The 26,167-nt window shown below is 45.7% G+C and overlaps 1 protein-coding gene across 7 annotated transcripts in view; it reads right to left on the bottom strand.

The window, feature by feature from the left end:
• Window positions 1–26,167, bottom strand: part of TP73 (tumor protein p73) — a 201,279-nt gene that overhangs the window by 25,036 nt on the left and 150,076 nt on the right. For 2 of the 7 annotated variants that reach the window (XM_040326467.1, XM_040326460.1), the window contains exons 5-9: window positions 10,260–10,446; window positions 5,605–5,720; window positions 3,561–3,670; window positions 1,299–1,456; window positions 1,088–1,179 (exon numbers count right to left, since the gene is read on the bottom strand). In XM_040326467.1, coding sequence (XP_040182401.1) covers window positions 1,088–1,179; window positions 1,299–1,456; window positions 3,561–3,670; window positions 5,605–5,720; window positions 10,260–10,446 — 663 coding nt within the window. The remainder of the gene's footprint in view (window positions 1–1,087; window positions 1,180–1,298; window positions 1,457–3,560; window positions 3,671–5,604; window positions 5,721–10,259; window positions 10,447–26,167) is intronic. The other 5 variants (XM_040326462.1, XM_040326461.1, XM_040326464.1 and 2 more) reach the window with 5 other exon arrangements.

Genomic DNA, 26,167 nt, shown 5'->3' with positions numbered 1-26,167 from the left:
TGTGCGAGTATCGGTACTCACGCAAATGCTCCAATACCTGAAACCGATACCAGTAGTGACATCAGCTTGGGAGCGGAATGCCGCCGCCTCCTCCCTTCTGCCCGTCTTCTCTGGCGGGTGCCATCCCCACCGCCTCCTCCCCCTCCCCCCCGGCTGACTGTTATCTCTTGCAGGTGTCATCCCCACCTCCTCCTCCCCTCTGGCTGGTTGCCATCTCTGTTGGTTGCCATTCCCACCGCCTCCTCCCCTCCGGCCATCTATCATCTCGGGCGGGTGCCTTGCCTGCCTCCTCCTCCTCCCATCCGGCTGGCCATCTTTTCTGGTGGGTGCCATCCCCTCCGCTCCGTCCAGCTGTCATCTTTGGCAGGTACCATTCCCGCCTCCTCCCCTCTGGCCAGCTGTCATCTTTGGCGGGTGCCATCCCCGCCGCCTCCTCCCCTCTGGCCAGCTGTCATCTTTGGCGGGTGCCATCCCCGCCGCCTCCTCCCCTCTGGCCAGCTGTCATCTTTGGCGGGTGCCATCCCCTCTGGCCAGCTGTCACTTCTGCCTGTTGCCTCCTCCTTCCCTCCACCAACTGTCACCTCTTTCCCCATGTCTACCAATGACCCTCCCAACCCCCCCAAGCAATCACAGCCTTTTCCATTCCAACTCTACCACCCCACAATCCCTATTCTACCCCCAACCTCATACTACCCCTCTACCTACTTCCCCTAGGCATCGGTAATTGGTATCAGCGAGTATTTAAAAAAAGAATCGGTACTCATTCCAAAAAAGTGGTATTGGTACATCCCTAGTTTTTAGTGCAGCACTATTGTAACAGCCAAAACAGGAAGTGATGAGCACTCTGGATTTCTGGCAGTTATTATTCTGTACTTGCAATGTTTTTAATGACACAAAACATGAAGAAATGTACTGAATACGCGTTTTGCCCCGACGTACATTTTAATAAAATGCTCTATACTGGTGTCAGTATATATTTATCTTGTCTTTCCCTCTAACCCTGTTCTAGACCAACTCCCATTCGTCTCTCTCCTTCATCTGATTTAGAGGTTATGTTACCTAAACACCCAATGAAACATAGACTTACAGGCACATAGTAGATTTCCTCCTCCCCATGCCGTCTTTTCTTCATATTTGCCCCTATTGATGTTACTCCTGGAGGACTCTGCTTGCAAGCTGCTAACAAAAAAAAAAAAAATATGACATTTAGAATAGTCATAGAGAAATGTTGCTCAACTCTTCAAAAGTAGAAGAAACTGAAAAGTAAAAAGGATAATAAAGTAAATAATAAAGCATACTTATCGTACACTCACTGCGCTTGTTGCTGTTTCCATTTTTTGATGCATTCTCGTTTAATGCTGCCTGTTCCCGAAAGTGGTCTTCATCAGCCTTCCTGTCTCGGCCAGGACATGCACAGATCCGACCTTCAAATGACCTCCGGCCTAATACTTGTCCGCTACAAAAAAAAAACAGAAAATTATAATATGTATTGTTATAAAGAATACGGTTTCCACTAGCACTGGTAACCTTGCAGCTGACATGGGACCTTCTCTATGAAGTTCATGAGACCTACAAAGATGGTCAGACATTGAGATCAGGGCCGTCTTAATAGCGTCATGGGCCCCTTGGCAAAGTAATACTCTGGGGCCCCTACAATGATGACAGTGCAGGTAAACAGACATCAAGTGGGTAGGAGACCGACTGCCTCCCTTGTGTATCTATCACTCTCTGTGCCATCATGGGGCCCCCAATTTCGGGGGAACGTGGGCTCAAGCACCAGCTGCTTTGGGGAAAGTGCAGGGGCCCCCCCATGCAGCTGGAGCCCCTGGGCAGTGCCAAGGTTTGCCCTCTCATTAAAACAGCCCTGATTGAGACATGATCTAAGGCAGGGATATCAAACTGGGGGCCCTCCAGCCGTTTCAAAACTACAAGTCCCATGAGGCATTGCAAGGCTGACAGTTACAAGCATGACTACCATAGGCAGAGGCATGATGGGACTTGTAGTTTTGCAAAACCTTTAGGGCCGCCAGTTTAAGACCCCTGTTTTAAGGGGACCCGAACTAGCCGTGGATAAACACTGCACCAAACTCATGCCAAAGGGTTGATTTACAAAATCCGGTGCAACTCTGCATAGAAACCAATCAGATTCCAGGTTTTATTGTCAAAGCTTAAAGCGGGGGTTCACCCTAAAAAAAAAAAAAAAAAAAAAAATAACATTTTTTTTTTCTTCTAGCATAAAATTCGGCATAGTAGCGCGAGCTACAGTATGCCTGTCTTAATTTTTTTATCCCCGTACTCACTGTTATATCGTACATAGAAGATTCCGACTGCCCACGGGGAATGGGCGTTCCAATCCAGACGGAAGGTGATTGACGGCCGGCTCTGGCGCGTCACGCTTCTCCGGAAATAGCCGAAATAGGCTTGGCTCTTCACGGCGCCTGCGCATAGTCTGTGCGCAGGCGCCGTGAAGAGCCGAGACCTACTCCGGCTGTCTTCGGGGAGCGTGAGGTGCCAGAGCCGGCCATCAATCACCCTGCCTCTCCATAGGCACGCCCATTCCCCGCGGGCAGTCGGAATCTTCTATGTACGATATAACAGTGAGTACGGGGATAAAAAAATTAAGACAGGCATACTGTAGCTCGCGCTACTATGCCGAATTTTATGCTAAAAAGTTGTTCTGCAGGGTGAAACACCGCTTTAAAGCAGGGATCCTTAAACTACGGCCCTCCAGCTGTTCCGGAACTACACATCCCATGAGGCATTGTAAAACTCTGACATTCACAGACATGACTAGGCATGATGGGAATTGTAGTTCCTGAACATCTGGAGGGCCATAGTTTGAAGACCCATGGCTTAAAGTGATGGTAAACAGTCACCTTGTAAAACAACCCATTCGGTTTCAAACTGAAATTAAAAGGTAAAACATTTGTGTATAGATATAAAACAACAAAAAAAAAAAACATTATAAATACCCTTTTCCCCCCATTTTCATATGTGATCACATTCCCTCTGTTCTCAGCTGCATAAGAGCTGGGGGAGGAGAAGCAATGCTTAGAATGCTTAGCTTCCCAGTGAATGGCTGCGCAGAGGGGGCGTGTCGGAACAAGTCTGATCATTGGAGAACAGGCTGAGTTCCCAGCATAGCTAGAGAACTGACCACAGTGCCGGAAATGTAACACTCCCATTGGTTGTGCTCTCAACCAAACTGTCAAACCATCCAATGGCTGGTGTCATAACTGATCACATGTGCAGCATCATGGCAGTTGTAGATTAAACAGAAGCAAAGATGGCAGCTTCCTTGGCTGAAAACCATAGGCGGGGGTTTACTTACACTTTAAATAGCCTTAACAAGAATACTCGTGCAACCCAAGCATTAATGTCGGTTCACTAGGTGCCTGTAAACCACAAGATATTACGAACTGTGCCAATTCTAATACACCCAAATGTTTAAAACAAATCTCTAGCCTGGGCAGTAGTATTTTCAGGAGAAGTCATCTCTGGTAGCCTCCATACACCCTCAGTATAGGTGTACCCAAGCAGTATCAATGAAGATGACTCACTCTCTGGTCTCCAGGGTGATGATGATGAGGATCGGTCTTCTGTTCATCCCTCCGACACAGCTGCTGTTACACATGAAGTTGTACAGGATGGTAGTATACTCTGTTCCCACCTGACAAAGTAAAGGGGGGGGAAAAAAAATCTAAATATCTTCCTTCAGTGTTTTTTACAATGAAATAATATAGAAATGTGTATTTATATAAACTGTATGCATGTACATATAAAATAGAACGCATTATACTGCATACATACACATACTCAGCAACCAGAACACAGAAGTATGGTGGGAGTGGGGAAACAAGTGGGAAATTAAGGGTTGGAGAGGAACCAAGGAGTAAGACAAAAGTAGGGTACAGACACAGAAGCAAGGCCAGAAAGGGGGAGGAACACAGGATTGCGGCAAGATTGAGTGAGGAGCACAGGACAAAGACCAAACAGGTGGAGGAGCACAGGATTGAGGTCAGATGAAAGGAGGAGCATAGGATTGAGGTCAGATGGAAGGAGGAGCACAGGATCGAGGTCAGATGGAAGGAGGAGCACAGGATTGATGTCAGATGGGAGGAGCACAGGATTGAGGTCAGATGGAAGGAGGAGCACAGGATTGAGGTCAGATGGAAGGAGGAGCACAGGATTGAGGTCAGATGGAAGGAGGAGCACAGGATCGAGGTCAGATGGAAGGAGGAGCACAGGATTGAGGTCAGATGGAAGGAGGAGCACAGGATTGAGGTCAGATGGAAGGAGGAGCACAGGAAAAAGACCAAAGTGGGGGGGGGGGGGACACAAGATTGAAGTCAGATCGAGAACCCAATCCTCCTCAAAAAACTGGAGGGAGGGACACAGCAGAAATACCAAAGCAGGGACGAAACACAGGGTTGAGGCCAGAAAGGAGAAGCACAAGAGAAAAACGAAAGTGGGGAAGGAACACAGGATTAAGGCCAGATCGTGGGGTGGAGCACAGGAGGAAGACCAAAGTTTGGGAGGAACACAGGATTGAGGCCAGATTGAGGGAGTAACACAGGAGCAAGACCAAAGTGAGGGAGGAACACAGGATTGAGGCCAGATTGGGGGAGGAAGACCAAAGTTTGGGAGAAACACAGGATTAAGGCCAGTTGGGGGGAGGAGCACAGGCGGAAGACCAAAGTTTGGGAGGAACACAGGACTGAGGCCAGATCGGGGGAGGAAGACCAAAGTTTGGGAGGAACACAGGATTAAGGCCAGTTGGGGGGGAGGAGCACAGGAGGAAGACCAAAGTTTGGGAGGAACGCAGGATTGAGGCCAGATTGAGGGAGTAACACAGAAGCAAGACCAAAGTGAGGGAGGTAAAAGAGTAAGTCCCAAGTAGGGGAGGAACGTGGGAGAAAGCCCAGATTGGGAAGCGCTCAGGAGAAGGGAGAACATAAAAGGTAAGGCAGGAGTGGTGGAACACAAATAAAAAGTAAAATGGGGGATATCTGAGAGATGTGCAAGTCTAGGACAGTGACGGCGAACCTTGGCACCCCAGATGTTTTGGAACTACATTTCCCATGATGCTCACCTACATTGCAGATGAGCATCATGGGAAATGTAGTTCCAAAACATCTGGGGTGCCAAGGTTCGCCATCATTGCTCTAGGGAGTAAGGAACAAGAGAAAGAGGCTCAAAGGTGCCTACAAACAGGAAAGGGTGGCTGACTCAGACCTGTTTTTAGGTCCCTCTATGATCCTGGTCGATGCTCCCCATACATGTTATCATCACCAATCACTGTTGCTTTCCCCCTATAGGCATAGACATGCAACTTCACCAGATATAAACTTGCACATTCATTAAAAATAATATTTAATACACAGATTGTTGTGGGAAGGGGAGCTAGGTTGTGCATGCATGATCAGCTGCCCTCCAGTAATTGCAGGCAGCTCTAGGCTGGATGAAAAACCCAGAAATTGTAAATTGCAGGGTTGGCAGTGCCGGGGTAAAGGCTGGCCTGGCTTATAAAAAGACAAAAGCGATATGTTTTCTACTTTTGACACTTTGAATGAATGAGACCTGATCCAATTTTATCAGCTTTACCTGTGGAGGCTCAAAAGGGACCATGACGCTTTGTCTTCCGGTTACGGGGTCATCTACATATTGGGATAGGTTACTGCCCTCCACACGAATCAGGTGACTTGCAGGTGCCGACTGACCTTAAAAAACAAAAAAATATAAAAAACAAAAAATTACTAAACAATAAAAAAAATTAGAGACCTCTGGAATAATACATCGCCATGAACATTTTCAGAAGCACACCAAGTTCCTGTGTTCTTGGATATCCATCTGTGTCCCGTCTACATCAGGGCGCATTCATCTGCAGCCAGGGCCGGCCCTATGATGGGACCGGGTGGTACCATGGGTACCAGGCAGCACTTTTAGGGGGGCAGCATACTGATGCCCGCCAGCTCCGCTACCCAAATAAAATGTATGTCCTTTTTTTCCCACAAATAGAGCTTTCTTTTGGTGATATTTGATCACCTCTGCGGTTTTTATTTTTTGTGCTATAAATATATATATATTTTTTAACTTTTTGCTATAATAAATATCCCCAAAATTAAGAAAAATAAACTTTTTTCTTCAGTTAAGGCCAATATGTATTCTTCTACATATTTTTGGTACCAAAAAAACCCACAATTAGCGTACATTGATTAGTTTGCGCAAAAGACATTGTGGCCGCCGGCAATTCACAGGTCCCTTTATACATGTATAGAGCCATGGCAGGTCCTTTTATATGCCTATATGCATGTATAGAGCCATGAAAGGCCCTCTTTATACATCTATAGAGCCATGACAGGCCCTCTTATACTCCTTTATACATGTATAGAGCCATGACAGGTCCTCTATATTCTCCTACATACCTGTATAGAGCCACGACAGGCCCGCTTTATACTCCTATATACATTTATAGAGCCATGGCAGTTCCTCTTTATATTCCTTTACATGTAAAGAGTCTCGACAGGTCCTCTATATACATGTATAGAGCCATGACAGGTCCTCTTTATACTTCTTTATACATGTATAGAGCCATGGCAGGTTCTCTTTATACATATATAGAGCCATGACAGGCCCTCGTTATACATGTATAGAGCCATGTCAAGTACTCTTTATAGTCCTATAGACATTTATAGAGCCATGACAGGTCCTCTTGATATTCCTTTACATGTAAAGAGTAATGACAGGTCCTCTATATACATGTATAGAGCAATGACAGGTCCTCTTTATACTCCTTTATACATGTATAGAGCCATGACGGGTCCCCTTTAGTTATCATGATATAAAATAATGAATGTGGGGGCCTTTTGGTTGGTGTGATTTTTTTTCGGGGGGGGGGGGGCATTAGCTGCAGTAAAAATAAATTTATAAGGGATATGATGGTGATTGGCTGCTCAGGCACCCAGTGCTGTCACATGGGGGGAGTCCTCATTCTGGTGAAAGCTCCAAGTCATGTCCTATATGGGGTTTCATCTCTTTGCCCACCATGGCCAAAAGGAACCATTGGGCAGGGAAAGTACCTATGCATGGCTGGTGCGGTGGGCATTAAAGCAAAATGTAATAGTTTTTCCTAAGTGGGGAAAGTAAGATAGCAGTTTGGGAGCGGGGGGCTAAAACTACATGACTGACGGCAGTGGCTGGGAGGTGTACACATGCTGCTGCAAGAATTATACCCCCTATGGCGTTCAACTGGCACTACCACCTTCCCGACCCGACCTATTCAAGTAATTGGGGGGCTGCGCTGCAATCGCCCCTTAACACCATCCCCCTTAGGCTGTCAAAGCAGTGGCTGGGGGTGCACACATGCCGAGGCAAGAATTATACCGCCTGTCCTCTTCAGCAGGCACAACCACCTGCTGAACGCGGCCTATTCAAGTGAATGGGGGCTGCAATCGCTCCACAACTGCGAGCAGATGTGTGTGGTAGGGTGGCATTTAAGGGGTTAAAGTAGGCGGTGAGAAGACGATACCGCGGATCACTCTTCAGAAAGTAACGCCAATGTAAACTAGCCCTAAATGTTTACTTTAAAGCGGGCAGAGATGCCAGTAATATGCAAAACATTATTCTATTTTGTTAAACTATCATGAAAGTTGATGATTTGGCATCGAAGACGTGACAAGACTCAACCATGGTGGGTGGATCGGTGCGGAGGCTCCAAAACACTGGCTTGGGGCCCCCCCAGCACTCGATTTGGTTGACGTCATTTGCAATGAGCCGCAAATTATGAGAGATTACACAATAAATAATAATTAACCTCCCACACAGAGCAATTGACAATCTGTGCTAACATGCAACAATCAGGTGTGCGGGATCCTTACGTGTTTTAACTACTGTTTCTAACATATAGTAGTTCTGGATACCGCGCTCTATTCCTATCAGCTCTGGCAGTGCAGTGATACAAAGGAGCACAGTGTATACAGAGAGGACAGTGATCCAGAGGGCAACTAATAGTGTATGTAGAGAAGATAATGACCCAGAGGGCAGTCAATGGTGTATGTAGAAACAACTTTCGAAACAAAGGGCCAGTTTTTGGTCCTTCAGGCATTATAGGGGCCGGACTGTGGTCACTGGGTGCAGAAAAGGTCCTGATGTCAGTGTGAAAAAACAAATGCCCCGTCTTTGGTGTCAATGCAAGGGATTGTGCCCCATTGTTGGTGTCATTGGGCGGAATAGTGCCCCATTGTTGGTGCCATTGAGTCCCATTATTGGTGTCATAGGGTGGTATTGGGTCCCATCGTTGGTGTCATTGGGCCCCATTGTTGTTGCCATTGGGAGGAACTGGGGCCCCATCGTTGGTGTCACTTGGAGAAATTGGACCCCATCATTGGTGTCATTGGGAGGAATTATGCCCCACTGTTAGTATCACTGGATTAAATAGTGTTCTAAGAGCCGTAAAAAAGCAAGCAAAGGGCCACATCTGGCCCCCGGGCCGCAGTTTGGAGACAACTGATCTAGAGGACAGCCAGTGGTGTATGTAGAGAGGATAGTGATCTGGGGGGGGGGGGGCAGCCAATGATGTATGTAGAGAGGCTAATGATTCAGAGGGCAGCCAGTTGTGTATGTAGAGAGGATAGTGATCCAGAGGGCAGCCAATGGTGTATGTAGAGAAGATAGTGATCCAGGGGGCAGCCAATGATGTATGTAGTAAAGATAGTGATTCAGATGACAGTCAATGGTGTATGTTTTCAAGTAATAGTGATCTAGAGGGCAGCCAATTGTGTATGTAGAGAGGATAGTGATCCAGGGGGCAGCCAATGGTGTATGTAGAGAGGATAGTGATTCAGATGACAGCCAATGGTGTATGTAGAGAGGATAGTGATCCAGAGGGTAGCCAATGGTGTATGTAAAGAGGATAGTGATCCAGAGGGCAGCCAATGGTGTATGTAGAGAGGATAGTGATCCAGAGGGCAGCCAATAGTGTATGTAGAGAGGATAGTGATCCGGGGGGCAGCCAATGATGTATGTAGAGAGGCTAATGATCCAGAGGGCAGCCAATAGTGTATGTAGAGAGGATAGTGATCCAGGGGGAAGCCAATGGTGTATGTAGAGAAGATAGTGATCCAGGGGGCAGCCAATGATGTATGTAGTGAAGATAGTGATTCAGATGACAGCCAATGGTGTATGTAGAGAGGATAGTGATCCAGAGGGTAGCCAATGGTGTATGTAAAGAGGATAGTGATCCAGAGGGCAGCCAATGGTGTATGTAGAGAGGATAGTGATCCAGAGGGCAGCCAATAGTGTATGTAGAGAGGATAGTGATCCGGGGGGCAGCCAATGATGTATGTAGAGAGGCTAATGATCCAGAGGGCAGCCAATAGTGTATGTAGAGAGGATAGTGATCCAGGGGGAAGCCAATGGTGTATGTAGAGAAGATAGTGATCCAGGGGGCAGCCAATGATGTATGTAGTGAAGATAGTGATTCAGATGACAGCCAATGGTGTATGTAGAGAAGATAGTGATCCAGGGGGCAGCCAATGATGTATGTAGTGAAGATAGTGATCCAGGGGGGAGCCAATGGAGTATGTAGAGAAGATAGTGATTCAGATGACAGCCAATGGTGTATGTAGAGAGGATAGTGATCCAGGGGGAAGCCAATGGTGTATGTAGAGAGGATAGTGATCCAGGGGGAAGCCAATGGTGTATGTAGAGAGGATAGTGATCCAGGGGGAAGCCAATGGTGTATGTAGAGAAGATAGTGATCCAGGGGACAGCCAATGATGTATGTAGTGAAGATAGTGATTCAGATGACAGCCAATGGTGTATGTAGAGAGTATATGTATGTACCATCCTCTTCTTTTTCTGCCCCCGATCCATCTGCTGATAGTACAGAGCCTTGGAGGCACTCTGCACATGCTCAGTTTAGTGTATATTGCTAGAGAGATTTTTTTAAATTAAGTAATCATCAGGAGGAAACCCAACCAATCCCCCGCCCCCCCCCCCTCCCATTGACCTACAACTGAGTGTGTCAGTCCAGCATGATCTCCAACCCTAAAGAGCAATCCTACACTACGAACATGTTTACAAGACAGCAAAGAGGGGGACTGTACAGTATGTGGTGCGATCACAAGCTGGGCTGGGTCCTGGACCAGACTGATTTTTTAACGCAGTGCTGGCTGAGCACTTTGTAAGGCATGCCTGAATGTGATTGGATGATGCAGGCTGCGCGGACACAACACATTTCTCCAGACTTTGTTCCTTACCTTCATTGAAGTCTCTACCCAGTTCATGGTTGGGGCAACGTTTGACAACCTCCGTCACATGTTCGGCCTTTTTATACACTGGCATTGCCCGTATCACGGTGCCCGGTGGAGGGGGGCTGGACAATTTGATCTGGATAGGACATGTCTTGGCAATCTGGCAGTACAGCTTTTTTAACAAAGGTGAGTACTGTAAAAAAACAAAAAAACAGGCATCTGATATAAATGTACGAAAAAGACATTGGAGAGAAAAAAAAAAAGGAGAAAGAAGAAAGAAAGGGGAAAGAAAAAAAAGAGAGGGAGACATTTTTTGAAAAGAAGACAGAAAAAGACATTGCTAGTAATATATGAGACAGCGATTGGAGGAACTTTTAGTGGCCGTTTTACAGAGAAGATACATTTTTTTGAGTGGAAGCTGCCATGGCCCAATGCTAGACCCAATAATCAATACAAAAGTCCCTTAAGTCATACGTCTTCCCTATTCTAATGTCAACTGAACCCATTGACTGTGTCTACATGCATTTTGCTTTGGCCTGTTGCTGCCTTATTTGTGGCTTGCCTACTCATGGTAATGAGCCAGTGTTCCCAATAAAAAGCCCAGTGATCATTACACAGGCCAATCACCCATAACGTTATGAGCGAAACGCATTGGGACATGGCCTGACGGGAGCCCATGCTGAGGTCGTCTCTCTCTCATACCCAGGGGAGGCCCCGTCCATTAAAGGCAATCAGGCGTGGCCCCCCCATCCATCTCCGCCCCCTTCATCCATGCGTCCGGCCCCTTTCAGGACACCAATGCACAGGGGGGGTGTTTATTTGAAGCATCAATTAGGCTTCAACATAGGGTGGGCTCGGGTCACAGAGAGTGCGCTCTCCAATGCCACCCAGGTGTGTTACAACAGCGAATGAATGTTGCAACACTGATCCTCCTCCCGGCCAATCAGGAAACCGGTTTAGACACCGGTCACCCGATTGCCTGAAAGGACAGGTGATCCTATTGGATGCCTAGAAGGAGGAGGGTTGTTTTCCCCCCCCCCCCCCCCAAAAAAAAAAAAAAAAACAGCAGCCACTGCTTATACCCATCACAGGATTCCGTGGAAGTGCGTCACCAGAGACTTTTTCTTGCCTCCCTCTTGTGGGATGTTCCCAGTCTACAGTGGTTGGATGTCCTAGCAAAAGGGGCCCAAGGGAGGAAAACCAGCAAACTGGAGACAGGGTCATGGGCAGCCAAGGCTCATTGATGCACGTGGGTAGCGAAGGTTGGCCTGGGCAGTCCCATCTAATAAAAGAGCTACTGTAGGTCGACTTCCTAAATAAGTTAAATGCTGGTTCCTTTCTTTAGACTTCACTTCACTCTTCACTTTTTCCTTACTTCACTTCATTATTCTTCCTCAACAGCCAGAATATTCAACTATACACACCTGCCAGCCCTTTTTAGTGACTACTAATGATGCTTATATACTCCCCATATGCATGGGATCACCATTCCCATGACTAAGCGCCGGCAGGGAAGGGGCAAAGCGAAACGCGTCAGTGTGTGGCATGGCGGGAGCCAAGGCTGAGTTTGTCTCTCTCATACCTATCGCAGGATTCTGTGGATGTGCGTCACCAGAGACTTTTTCTTTCCTCCCCACTTGTGGGATGTTTCCCGGTCTGCAGGGGTTGGATGTCCTAACAAAAGGGGTCCAAGGAAGGAAAACCAGTGAACTGGAGACTTCCTAAAATAAGTTAATGCTGGTTCCAACAGAAAGGTGTCAGAGAACATCGTAAGTTGAAGACAACCAGTTCTCGCCGACACAATGGAAAAGCGAAGCTCAGTGTATTCTACGCTCGGTACTAAATGTAATTTTTGTACAATGCTCTGTCAATCTGCACGTAAAAAAAGCTGCATGAAGGGGGTACTTAATTCCCAACAAGCCCGCGCTGGGAAAAATCGTCATTGTTCAATTCCATCGCCATGACATGTACGGCTCTGTTCCATCCAAAAGTCCTATTTGTATCTTTCTGAGTCACACGGGGCTCCATCTTTTCCATTCTGATCTTACGACGTACCCTGAGTGTTGAAATATGTCAATGAAGGATATTACCTTGGAATTAAGGATTATCCCCCGACAGGTTAGGACAGGTCATGGGCCTGAAAAGTGATCCCAAAAATTCAACACACAATCGCCGAGGTTTGCCGGGACAAGTCTGGAAAAAATGGCTCTTCAATCAAGTTTTGGCCTTCAAAGGAGCCGAGATGGCATCTAATAGGAGGATTAATACCGATAATATGCTTTTCTATGGGAAGTATTATTCACTTTTATAGATGTTCTCACTGCATAAAAATTGGGCTATTAGTTCGAAGGACAACGTGCTAAAACGGTTAATGGCCTAGTAGCATGCTACCAATCTTGTTGAGATGATGTGTACCTTCAGCGACCAGCTTCTCTTGGTTAACCGCTTAAGGACCACGCACGCAGATTTACGTCGACAGAATGGCACGGCTGGGCAAATGGGCGTACAGGTACGTCCCCTTTAATTTGCTGCCGTGCGGTCGCGAGCTCCGTGCCCGCGGGACCCGCGCTAAAATGGTTAATGGCCTAGTAGCATGCTACCAATCTCGTTGAGATGATGTGTACCTTCAGCGACCAGCTTCTCTTGGGTAACCGCTTAAGGACCACGCACGCAGATTTACGTTGACAGAATGGCACGGCTGGGCAGATGGGCGTACAGGTACGTCCCCTTTAATTTGCTGCCGTGCGGTCGCGAGCTCCGTGCCCGCGGGACCCGCGCTAAAATGGTTAATGGCCTAGTAGCATGCTACCAATCTCGTTGAGATGATGTGTACCTTCAGCGACCAGCTTCTCTTGGTTAACCGCTTAAGGACCACGCACGCAGATTTACGTCGACAGAATGGCACGGCTGGGCAAATGGGCGTACAGGTACGTCCCCTTTAATTTGCTGCCGTGCGGTCGCGAGCTCCGTGCCCGCGGGACCCGCGCTAAAATGGTTAATGGCCTAGTAGCATGCTACCAATCTCGTTGAGATGATGTGTACCTTCAGCGACCAGCTTCTCTTGGGTAACCGCTTAAGGACCACGCACGCAGATTTACGTTGACAGAATGGCACGGCTGGGCAGATGGGCGTACGGGTACGTCCCTGTTAATTTGCCGCCGTGTGGTCGCGCGCTCCGTGCCCGCGGACTCGATGTCCGCCCGTGTCCCGCGATCGGATCACGGAGCTGAAGAACGGGGAGATATCAGTGTAAACACAACATCTCCCCGTTCTTCCTAGTGACATGTCACTGATCATCTGTTCCCTGTCCTCGGAAGCAGCGATCAGTGACGTGTCACTCGTAGCCACGCCCCCCAACAGTTGTGAACAATTACACATATGAGGTATCGCCGCGATCGTTAGAGCGTGAGCAATAATTCTAGATGACTAGTGACCAGATGGTCACCAGTCATCTGTATGACCGTCGGAGGCCCGGGGAGCGACGTTATGACGTCACGTCCGGTACCCGGAAGTAAACAAAGCCACAATCGCGGCTGTCGGCATGTGATCTGTGATTTTTTTTTCACCGATTTCATGCTTGTAAGCCTGGAGGAGAAATGTGGGGTCTTATTGACCCCGCCTCTCTCCATAAAGAGGACCTGTCACAGTGATTCCTATTACAAGGGATGTTTACATTCCTTGTAATAGGAATAAAAGTGATCAAAAAATGTATTTATTTAAAAAAAAGTGTAAAAAAAAAAGAAGTAAAATAAAATAAAAAATTTTTTTTTTCAAAAAGCCCCTGTCCCTGTTATCTTGCAGGTCCCGCCCACATATGTAAACGCCGTTCAAACACCACATGTGAGGTATCGTCGCGTGCGTTAGAGCGTGTGCAACATTTCTAGCACTAGACCTCCTCTGTAATTCGAAAATAGTAACCTGTAAAAAATGTTAAGGCGTCACCTATGGAGATTTTTAAGTACCAAAGTTTTGGCGCCATTCCATGACTGTGCGCAATTTTAAAGCGCGACATGTTGGGTATCTATTTACTCGGCGTAACATCCTCTTTCACATTATACAAAAAAATTGGGCTAACTTTACTGTTTTGTTATTTTTTAATTCATGAAACCGGTTTTTTCCCCCCAAAAAAGGCGTTTGAAAAATTATTGCGCAAATACCTTGCGAGAAAAAAAGTTGCAATGACTGCCATTTTATTCCCTAGGGCAGTGGTCTCCAAACTGCGGCCCGAGGGCCAGATGCGGCCTTTTGCTTGCCTTTGACCGGCCCTTGGGGCAGTATCCCTCCCACTGATACGAGACACTATTCTGACATCTGACACCGACAGTGGAGAACTATTTCTCCCACTGACACCACTAGTGGGCCACTATTTCTCCCTATGATACCAATGATGGGCCACTATTTCTCCCTATGATACCAATGATGGGCCACTATTTCTCCCTATGATACCAATGATGGGCCACTATTTCTCTCACTAATTCCATATGTCTAGTCCCACTGATGCCAGGAAAGTTTCCATCCCTGCTGGCCAAAGTCCGGCCCTCCAAGAGTCTCAAGGACAATAAACTGGCCCTTTGTTTAAAATGTTTGGAGACCCCTGCCCTAGGGTGTCTGTTAAAAAAATATATATAATGTTTGGGGGTTCTGATAAATTTTCCAGCAAAAAAATGTTGATTTTTACATGAAGGAGAGAAGTGCCAAAATAGGCGCGGTGGACTAGTGGTTAAATAGCAAAGTCAATTTGATACGGCTCATTGTTATGGCCAACATTGCATATAAAGGACTGTTTCTTGATTTTTTTTAAATATTTTTCAAAGATTTTATTCAGACTTTTTCAAATAACGAGAGTCAAATAAATGTTTTTTTTACAAAATTTGCAAATAAAATAATATACTGTAAGATGCAACTCTAATAGATATATTTTATTATCTATTTTTTAAATATTTTTATTCATTATTTGTAATAAAATGTATTTTTATAGTTGTGTGTGGTTGTCCCACATTGTTACCATTTAAAAAAAAAAAATTGTATGTTAGAATGAATAATATTACAATTATAAGAAGAATATTATGTCACATGGTCTTGTTGCGCACATACATTCCCTGGTAGTCAATCTTCTGTGAGGGCAATATACATGTCATAGCGGCTAATTGATGGGTAATTGGCTACTTGCCTCTCCGGAGTCTTCCTGGCCCTGGGCAGTTTAGAGCCGCACTGATAATTTACACAACTCAACGTGCGAACATTAGGCTGTTAGGCTCAGTGCCGGCCCAAGACATTGCGCTGCCTGGGACCAAGAATGAAATGCTGCCACCCCCAGAAAAAAAAATCACGCCAACCAAAAGGCCCCCACATTCATTATTTTTTATCATGATAACTAAAGGGGACCTGTGATGGCTCTATACATGTATAAAGGAGTATAAAGGGGACCTGTCATGGCTCTATACATGTATAAAGGAGTATAAAGAGGACCTGTCATGGCTCTATACATGTATATAGGACTATAATGAGTACTTGACATGGCTCTATACATGTATAAAGGAGTATAACAAGGGCCTGTCATGGCTTTGTGTTAGGAAAGCGATTGAATATTCGCTTTCCTAACACAGAACCGCCAATCAGGTGCTCGGGTCTGTTACCTGTCACCCGATTGGCTGAAACAACAAACACTGTGATTGGACACCGCCTATCAGGCGTCCAATCACAGCAGAGGATGGGAAGAGAGGACGGGAGAAGACATTGAGGAGCGTGGAGGACATCGCCGCCATGACCCGCTGCCCCACCGAGACAAGGTAAGTCCCAGGCGGGCGAGGGATGCACACTGGCAGCATTTGATGGGCACAGTAGTGGCAATTGATGGGCACACTGGCAGCAGTAGATGGGCACAGTAGCAGCAGTTGATGGGCACAGTAGCGGCAATTGATGGGCACGCTGGCAGCAGTAGATGGGCACAGTGTCTGCAATTGATGGGCACAGTGTCGGCAATTGATGGGCACGCTGGCGGCAATTGATGGGCACAGTGTCTGCAATTGATGGGCACAGTGGCTGCGTTTGATGGGCACAGTGGTGGCAATTGATGGGCACAGTGGCAGCAATTGATGGGCACAGTGGCTGCGTTTGATGGGCACAGTGGAGGCGTTTGATGGGCACAGTGGCTGCGTTTGATGGGCACAGTGGCTGCGTTTGATGGGCACAGTGGCTGCGTTTGATGGGCACAGTGGCTGCGTTTGATGGGCACAGTGGCGGCAATTGATGGGCACAGTGGCGGCAATTGATGGGCACAGTGGCGGCAATTAATGGGCACAGTGGCGGCAATTGATGGGCACAGTGGCGGCAATCGATGTTTTTTTTTTTCAGTTTGTTTGCGCCCCCCCCCAAAAATGTTGAGCACCAGCCGCCCCTGGTGCCCGCCCTGCTTTGCCATTATTGGGAATGATTGGAAGGCATGTTATGCGCACACCCCGCTGTTTATATGGAGAGCCTTCCATGCCTGCATGGCTGTTAGAAGTACAGAGACACCACAGAGGAGGGGTTGTGTATGTGGAATAGAAGGAGGTCACGTCACTCGCCAAGTCTAGATGTAAATAGTGCTTAGCGGCGTTCTTTCAGGTTTGTTTCCACAACACACTTCTGCAGGATGTTGTTATAAAATCTTCTGTTATTTTATACAGCTGCTGCTTTATAGGCGGAGAAAGATTTCCCCCGTTACCTTATTTGCCCGGCTATTTTATTTTGCTTTTTTTATCAGAGTAACCAATAATTAGACCAGATGAAAAGGTTTTTTAATTGGAGTCTTGATAACAAAACATAAGCGATAACGATAATTTATAAATACGAGGGATGCGGACTCTTCTCCAAATACTGCAAAATACGACCACCGGCCACTTTATTAGGCACACCCCTTTAAATTGCTCGGTGACACAAATTGCTAAATCAGCCAATCACACGACAGTAGAGCTGCACGATTCTGGCCAAAATGAGAATCATGATTCTTTATTTTTTTTTGCTTAGAATAAAAATTGCGATTCTCGTGGCGGAGACATCGCTGCCCTGCAACAGGGGTGACATCGCTGCCCCGCATAGGGGTGACATCGCTGCCCCGCAACAGGGGTGACATCGCTGCCCCGCAACATCGGTGACATCGCTGCCCCGCAACAGTGGTGACATCCCTGCCCCGCAACAGGGGTGACATCGCTGCCCCGCATAGGGGTGACATCGCTGCCCCGCAACAGGGGTGACATCGCTGCCCCGCAACATCGGTGACATCGCTGCCCCGCAACAGTGGTGACATCCCTGCCCCGCAACAGGGGTGACATCCCTGCCCCGCAACAGCGGTGACATTGCCGCCCCACAATAGCGGTGACATCACTGCTCTGCAACAGCGGTGACATCACTGCCCTGCAACAGCGGTGACAGCGCTGCTCTGCAACAGCGGTGACATCCCTGCCCAGCAACAGCGGTGACAGCGCTGCCCTGCAACAGCGGTGACATCACTTCTATATAGAAACCTTTTACAGAAGAAGGACACAGAAGTTACATTCTGCGGGTGACAATAATATTCTCTGCAGGTTATATACAGGAATTCGTAGTACAGTAAAACCTTGGTTTGAGAGTAACTTGGTTTGAGAGCGTTTTGCAAGACAATCAAAATGTTTTAATACACTTTGCCTTGATATACAAGCGACGTCTTGATATAAGAGTAGCGTCGTGTCACAACCGAGAATAAAAAAGAAGAGAGGCGCCTCTAAGTGTAGCAATACGGTTACATTTCATGAAGGGACAACATTTAGCATCTTATTGCTGACGCCTCTCTTCTCTTTTATACCCTGTAAAAAAAAATGCTTTGATATACAAGTGCTTTGGATTACAAGCATGTTCCTGGAACCAATTATGCTCGCAATCCGAGGTTTTACTGTATTTCTTTATATAGTAGGGATGTTTTAATGGCCTGACATCGTCACTTTCCACAGATGTTACAATTTTGTAAAGTGATATCACTACGGCCAAAATATAACGTGCAAGTTACTCGACCAGACCAGGGGTGCCTAAACTTTCCAAAGAAATAGCCAGTTCACTATCCTCCAAATCAAACTATAGGGGGCCGGACTATGGCTAATAGGGTAGAGAATGCTGCAGTGCCAGTTGTCGGTGGGAGGAATAGTGTCCCGTCATTGGTGTCAGTGGGAGGAATAGTGCCCCATCATTGGTGTCAGTGGGAGGAATAGTGTCCCCATCATTGGTATCAGTGGGAGGAATAGTGCCCCATCATTGGTGTCATTGGGAGGAATAGTGTCCCGTCATTGGTGTCAGTGGGAGGAATAGTGTCCCGTCATTGGTCTCAGTGGGAGGAATAGTGTCCCCATCATTAGTGTCAGTGGGAGGAATAGTGTCCCCATCATTAGTGTCAGTGGGAGGAATAGTGCCCCATCATTGGTGTCAGTGGAAGGGATAGTGCTCCATCATTGGTATCAGTGGGAGGAATAGTGCCCCATCATTGGTGTCATTGGGAGGAATAGTGTCCCGTCATTGGTGTCAGTGGGAGGAATAGTGTCCCATCATTGGTGTCAGTGGGAGGAATAGTGCCCCATCATTGGTTCCTGCAAGGACTGTGCGCCTGCCCAGTCCTTACAGGAACCATCCTGATAGCCGGAACCATATTGGCAGATCACCGGCTCTACAGATCTCGCACACAATCCCATAGAGGTGATCATAGAGAGGACATCTCTGGGGCGAGGAGCACATCATTGCAGGGTGCTGGGGAAGACATCAGACTATAGAAATACATAAAAAGAACATCAGGTCTATGAGAAAAGCTTTTGGGGGATTTATTTTATTTTATTTATTCTTCCTGTCCAGGTGCTGCCAGAGTGTGTGAAAGGCCCCCCCCCCCCCTTTTTTTTTCATGTCGACATTCCCTGACAATCCAGGACTTGCCTGGGATAGGAGACTTTCCCAGAGAGGAGATGCATTTGATGGAAGAAGTGCTCATTCTGCCATGTTATGACACGGATAAAACCTCGGCTGATCCCCCCCCCCGTCCCCCCCCCCCCCCGCCTGCAGGAATTACATACTACACGGCCCAACACAGACGTGTCCCGGCTAATAGGATCCTCAAGTCCCAACACATCTCACATCCTCTGATATCATTCACTTGGAACAGGAATCCGTCCAGATGCAGGAGAACTACAAGACACACTCATAGGCGGCATTCACACCCCCGCGTTTTTATGGGTTTTGGCGTTTTTTCTTTTTTATTAGCCAATAGAGAAAACTATTATCTGTTCCATGCGCCGTTCGTGAAAAAATCCCAGTGCGCATGCTTGAAATTACGCCGCAAAGCCTCATTAATTTCGACGTGAACGTAACTTACGCAAAGGCCCTATTCGCGAACGACTTACGCAAACGATGTAAATTTTTCAAAACTCGGCGCGGGAACGACGTCCATACTTAACATTAGCTACGCCTCATATAGCAGGGGTAACTTTACGCCGGAAAAAAACTAACGCAAACGACGTAAAAAAATGCGCCGGTGGGACGTACGTTTCTGAATCGGCGTAAATACCTATTTAGCATATTCCACGCGTAACTATACGGAAGCGCCACCTAGCGGCCAGCATGATTATGCAGCCTAAGATATGACGGTGTAAGACACTTACACCTGTCGGATCTTAGGGAAATCTATGCGTAACTGATTCTCTGAATCAGGCGCATAGATACGACCGGCGGAACTCAGAGATACGATGGCGTATCAGCTGTCTGAATCTGGCCCTAAATCTCCAGTACATTTTAGTTGACTAAAACGTATTTTAGTCATCTAAAATCAAATGGGTGTAGTTAAATTGTAATCCATTATTTAATTTTTCTACAATTTACAAACTCATTATATATCGCTGGAGTGAAAAATCTCATATGTTGTTATTTATGGTATTGAGGTATGACCACTACAGACCAGTGTTCATTTTGACGTCAAATTTTTATTTAGTTTTAGTCTTATGCCCTGTACACACGATCGGTTCATCTGATGAAAACGGACCGATGGATTTTTTCATCAGATATCCGATGAAGCTGACTTTCTTGCCTACACGCCATCGGTTAATAAAAAAAACGTTTGTATCAGAACGCGGTGACGTAAAACACGACGACGTGCTGAAAAAAATGAAGTTCAATGCTTCCGAGCATGCGTCGACTTGATTCTGAGCATGCGTGGATTTTTGAACGATGGATTTCCCCACAGACAATCGTTTGTTTTTTTCTATCGTTTTTTTATTTTTTTTACTTTTTTTATATATATATATATATATATATATATATAATTTTTTTATTATTATTATTATTTTTTACTTTTTTTTTATTTATTTATTTTTTTTTAACTTTTTTTTTTTTTTTTTTTTTTACCACTTCAGACTCCACCAAGAACTAGAGACCCGCTCATGTTTTTTTTGCTTGCATCGTTTCTATCGTTTTTTTAACCATCAGATAATTTTAAAACAGGTTCTACGTTTTTTCACCGATGGGAAAAAAACGATGGGGCCCACACACGATCGGTTCATCGGACGAACCGATCGTGTGTGGCATTGATAGGTGGCACTGATAGGTGGCAGTGAGGAGGAAAAATAACGATTACCGATCCTTTGTTTACATCACATGATCAGCTCTCAGCTGTATTTTCATCACTGTCCAAATAGAAGTCACATTGTAACATTCTGATATCATTTTTGCTACATAAAGGCTTATATAGGACTTTAGTGTTTGGGTTTACATGTATGTTAAGTCAACGTGCCCTACAGCGTTCATCTCTAGCTACATATTGCCAATGATCAATAAACTAAGAAAACGTGGCCATTAAGATTACATAAATACATCGGCCCGGATTCACAGCCAATGGCGCATATTTATGCCGGCGTAGCATATCTTTTTTAGGCTACGCCAGCGTAGCGCAGAGCGCCAAGCACAGTATTCACAAAGCACTCGCCCCCAAATCTACGCTGGGTTTCCTCGGCGTAAGCCAGCGTAGGTGGAAGTGGGCGTGAGCCATGCTAATGAGGCGTGACCCCATGTAAATGATGTACTGAGCGTCATAAAGATACGAATAACGTAAGGCGAATGCGCCATCCCGTTGATGCAACCCAGTGCGCATGCGCAGAATCACGTCGGAACTACTCCCTAAGATACGTCGAATCACTGCCTACGACGTGAACGTAACCTACGCCCAGCCCTATTCACACACTACTACGTAAAATACAACGGCTGTTCCCTGGTCCATACCTTTGCATGAGTTGCGCCTCATAGATGGGGAATAACTATACGCCGGACGTAAGCCTTACGCAAACCGCGTATATTATATGCTGGGCGCAACTACGTTCGTGAATCGGCGTATCTCCCTCATTTGCATATGTGCAATGAGGCGGCCAGTGTAAATATGCGCCCACGATACGCCGACGTAGGAGAGTTACGTCGGCAGTTCTGTGGGCACGGCGCACAGATACGACGGCGCATAGTTACACTTACGCGGCGTATCTCGAGATACGTCGGCGTAAGTGCTTTGTGAATCCGGGCCATCTAGATCAAGTTTGTTCCCTGGTGTTTTTTTTCCCAGCCTTTCCAGCTTGGAGGAGAGATGTGAGGTCTTATAGACCCCTCATCTCTCCATAAAGAGGACCTGTCATGCACTATTCTTATTACAAGGGATGTTTACATTCCTTGTAATAGGAACAACAGTGATCAAAAAAATTTTTTTTGAAAAGGGAAAGTGTCCAAATAAAAATAAATTGAATAAAAGAAAAAATTTAAAAAAATCAAAGCAGCCCGGTCTCCGCGAGCTTGCACGCAGAAGCGAACCCATACGTAGGGAAACAATGCCGGGGAATCGGCAGGAAAGCCTGAGATCCTTAATTTCCTTCTTTCTTTTTTTTTAATCTCTGGCTTTCCAGTTTGAGGAGAGATGTGGGGTATCTCCATAAAGAGCACCTGTCACGCACTATTCCTATTACAAGGGATGTATACATTCCTTGTAATAGGAACAAAAGTGATAAAAAAAATATTTAAAATGGGAAAGTGTCAAAATAAAATAATTTTAATAAAATAAACAATTAAAAGGCGATTCAGTTCGCATGTGTCGCTCTTTACAAGTTTCTTACTCAAAATAATAAATAAAAATCAAACAACCTGGTCCCCGCGAGCTCGCATGCAGAAGCGAACGCATACGTAGGTCAAGCCTGCATATGTAAACAACGTTCAAACCACACATGTGAGGTATGGCCGTGAACGTTAGAGCGAGAGCAATAATTCTAGCCCTAGACCGCCTCTGTAACTCTAAACTGGTAGCCTGTAAAAAAAGTGTTGCCTATGGAGATTTTTTAAGTACTGAAGTTTGGCACCATACCACGAGTGTGCGCAATTTTAAAATGTGACATGTGAGGTATCTATTTACTCGGTGTAGCATCATCTGTCACAATTAAAAAATATATATATATTTTTTTATTTTTATTATTATTCATGAGGGTTTTTTTTTTTAAAAACAAAATCGCAAAAAAAGTTGCAATGACTGACATTTTATTCCCCAAGGTCTCTGCTAAAACATGCATACACATTATATATATATATATGTGTGTGTGTGTGTTTTAGCAGAGACCCTGCGGAATAAAATGTCGGTCATTGCAACTTTTTTTGTAACACGGTATAATATATATATATATATATATATATATATATATATATATATATATATATATATATATACATACACACATACATACATACACATATAGGCTACATATATACATATAAATAAATATGTATGTGTAAGTATATATATATATATATATATATATATATATATATATATATAAAATGTTTGGGGGTTCTGTGTAATTTTCTAGCAAAAAAAATATGATTTTTCCACGTAGGAGAGGGAGTGCTGGAATTCGCCCGGTGGGTAAGGGGTAGATGTATACAGCGTACTATATAAAAGGTCTTATTTTACTGCATGCCGCATGTGACCCGTCGGCTCCCGATGCCAGTGACGCCATCTTTGACAGTCCAAGTCCGGTCTGTCACACAACCTTTAACACTCATGTACGGTTATCAAGTCTGCCCGACCTAAACACAAACTCCACTTCTGTCCCTAGAGAAGCAAAGCCTTTGTACAGCCCCCCCCCCCCCCCCCGAACGGCCCCCGGACTCCGTCGATCCGCTAGTCGATGTGTCCCAACACATTTGGAGCTGATAAAATAGCAGTTATCTTCAGCTGTTGACAAGGCGGCGTCTAGACTTGTCCGTTTTGGGGTTATTTTATTCCATTTCTTTTTTTTTTTCTTAAATGAAATGATTTGCCCAAACAATTCCATTTTCCCACCCCCCCCCCCCCCCTTCCGTACATTCCAGTCTCTGAATAGCGGACTGAACACAACTTGCCTGCGAGTGTAATCAATGGATCCCGGCGAACGGCACCCCCAACTACGTAGCAGAGAGAGATGTAGCTGCGGGCTATTATTCCTTTTTTTTTTTACACTCCTAGCAGGCAGCTGTACGAGTCCCGGGACAGGTCGGAACAAGACAGCGCCAGAGAAGTGATAATTATTTGTCTGTCATTCTCAGCCGGCGTGTAGGATCTTGCAAACCGCAAATACCGTTAACTGGCCTGAGTGAATCTGTTATGACAGATCCTGGAGTATGCAGGCAATGGCAGGGCAGAGCTGAATGCTTTTAGCAAGCGGCGGGAATAATATTTTATTTTTTCTTTACCTTGTTTGGTATTATTCTGAAATGCCTCGAAGAGCGCCGCAGAGTAGACTGGTCCCGAAAAGAACCAGAAAAAAAAAAAGAAGAAGAGGGATGGAGAAGAGGTTGGCAATGCAAAAAGAAGAGATGGAGAAGAGGCCTGCAATGGAAAAAAGGAGAAAGATGGAGAAGAGGTCTGCAATGGAAAAAGAAGAGAAATGGAGAAGAGGTACGCAATGGGGAAAAAAGGAGAGAGATGGAGAAGAGGCCTGCAAAAGAAAAAAAGGAGAGAGATGGCGAAGTCTGCGATGGAAAAAAGTAGAGATGGAGAAGAGGTCTGCAATGGAAAAAAGGAGAGATGGAGAAGAGGTCTGCAATGGAAAAAAGGAGAGAAATGGAGAAGAGGTCTGCAATGGAAAAAGGAGAGAAATGGAGAAGAGGTACGCAATGGGGGAAAAAGGAGAGAGATGGAGAAGAGGCCTGCAATGGAAAAAAGGAGAGAGATGGAGAAGAGGTCTGCAATGGAAAAAAGGAGAGAGAGATGGAGACGAGGTCTGCAATGCAATAGAAGAGATGGAATAGGGGTCTGCAATGCAAAAAGAAGAGATGGAGAAGAGGACTGCAATTTAAAAAAGTAGAGAGATGGAAAAGAGGTCTGCAATGGAAAAAAGGAGAGAGAAGGTGAAGAGGTCTGCAATGGAAAAAAGGAGAGAGATGGAGAAGAGGTCTGCAAAAGAAATTGAGAAGAGAGATGGAGAAGAGGCCTGCAATGCAAAAAGAAGAGATGGAGAAGAGGTCTGCAATGCAAAAAGAAGAGATGGAGAAGAGGTCTGCAATGCAAAAAGAAGAGATGGAGAAGAGGTCTGCAATGCAAAAAGAAGAGATGGAGAAGAGGCCTGCAATGCAAAAAGAAGAGATGAAGAAGAGGCCTGCAATGCAAAAAGAAGAGATGGAGAAGAGGTCTGCAAAAGAAAATAAGGCGAGAGATGGTGAAGTCTGCAATAGAAAAAAGGAGAGAGATAGAGAAGAGGTCTGCAAAATAAATTAAGAAGAGAGATGGAGAAGAGGTCTGCAATGCAAAAAGTAGAGATGGAGAAGAGGTCTGCAATGCAAAAAAGGAGAGAGATGGAGAAGAGGCCGGCAATGCAAAAAGAAGAGATGGAGAAGAGGCCTGCAGTGCAAAAAGAAGAGATGGAGAAGAGGCCTGCAATGGAAAAAAGGAGAGCGATGGAGAAGAGGTCTGCAAATGAAAAAAGAAGGAGAGATGGCAAAGTCTGCAATGGAAAAAAGGAGAGAGATGGAGAAGAGGTCTGCAATGGAAAAAAAGGAAAGAGATGGAGAAGAGGTCTGCAATGGAAAAAAGGAGAGCGATGGAGAAGAGGTCTGCAATGGAAAAAAGGAAAGAGATGGAGAAGAGGCCTGCAATGGAAAAAAGAAGAGAGATGGAGAAGAGGACTGCAATGGAAAAAAGGAGAGAGATGGAGAAGAGGACTGCAATGGAAAAAAGGAGAGAGACGGAGAAGAGGACTGCAATGGAAAAAAGGAGAGAGATGGAGAAGAGGACTGCAATGGAAAAAAGGAGAGAGACGGAGAAGAGGACTGCAATGGAAAAAAGAAGAGTGATGGAGAAGAGGTCTGCAATGGAAAAAGTAGAGAGATGGAGAAGAGGTCTGCAATGCAAAAAGAAGAGATGGAGAAGAGGACTGCAAAAGAAAAAAAGGAGAGAGATGGAGAAGAGGTCTGCAATGGAAAAAAGGAAAGAGATGGAGAAGAGGTCTGCAATGGAAAAAAGGAAAGAGATGGAGAAGAGGTCTGCAATGGAAAAAGGAGAGAGATGGAGAAGAGGCCTGCAATGGAAAAAAGGAAAGAGACGGAGAAGAGGTCTGCAATGGAAAAAGGAGAGAGATGGAGAAGAGGTCTGCAATGGAAAAAGGAGAGAGATGGAGAAGAGGTCTGCAATGGAAAAAGGAGAGAGATGGAGAAGAGGTCTGCAATGGAAAAAGGAGAGAGATGGAGAAGAGGTCTGCAATGGAAAAAAGGAAAGAGATGGAGAAAAGGTCTGCAAAAGAAAAAAAGAAGAATGATGGAGAAGAGGTCTGCAATGCAAAAAGAAGAGATGGAGAAGAGAGGCCTGCAATAGAAAAAAAAGTGACAGAGAAGAGGTTTGCAGTGGATAAAAAAGAAGAGCGATGGAGAAG

This window comes from Rana temporaria, chromosome 10, assembly GCF_905171775.1.
Source record: "Rana temporaria chromosome 10, aRanTem1.1, whole genome shotgun sequence".
NCBI classification, from domain to species: domain Eukaryota; kingdom Metazoa; phylum Chordata; class Amphibia; order Anura; family Ranidae; genus Rana; species Rana temporaria.
Note: the sequence above shows the minus strand (reverse complement) of the source record. Positions and strands in the feature narration are given on the sequence as shown.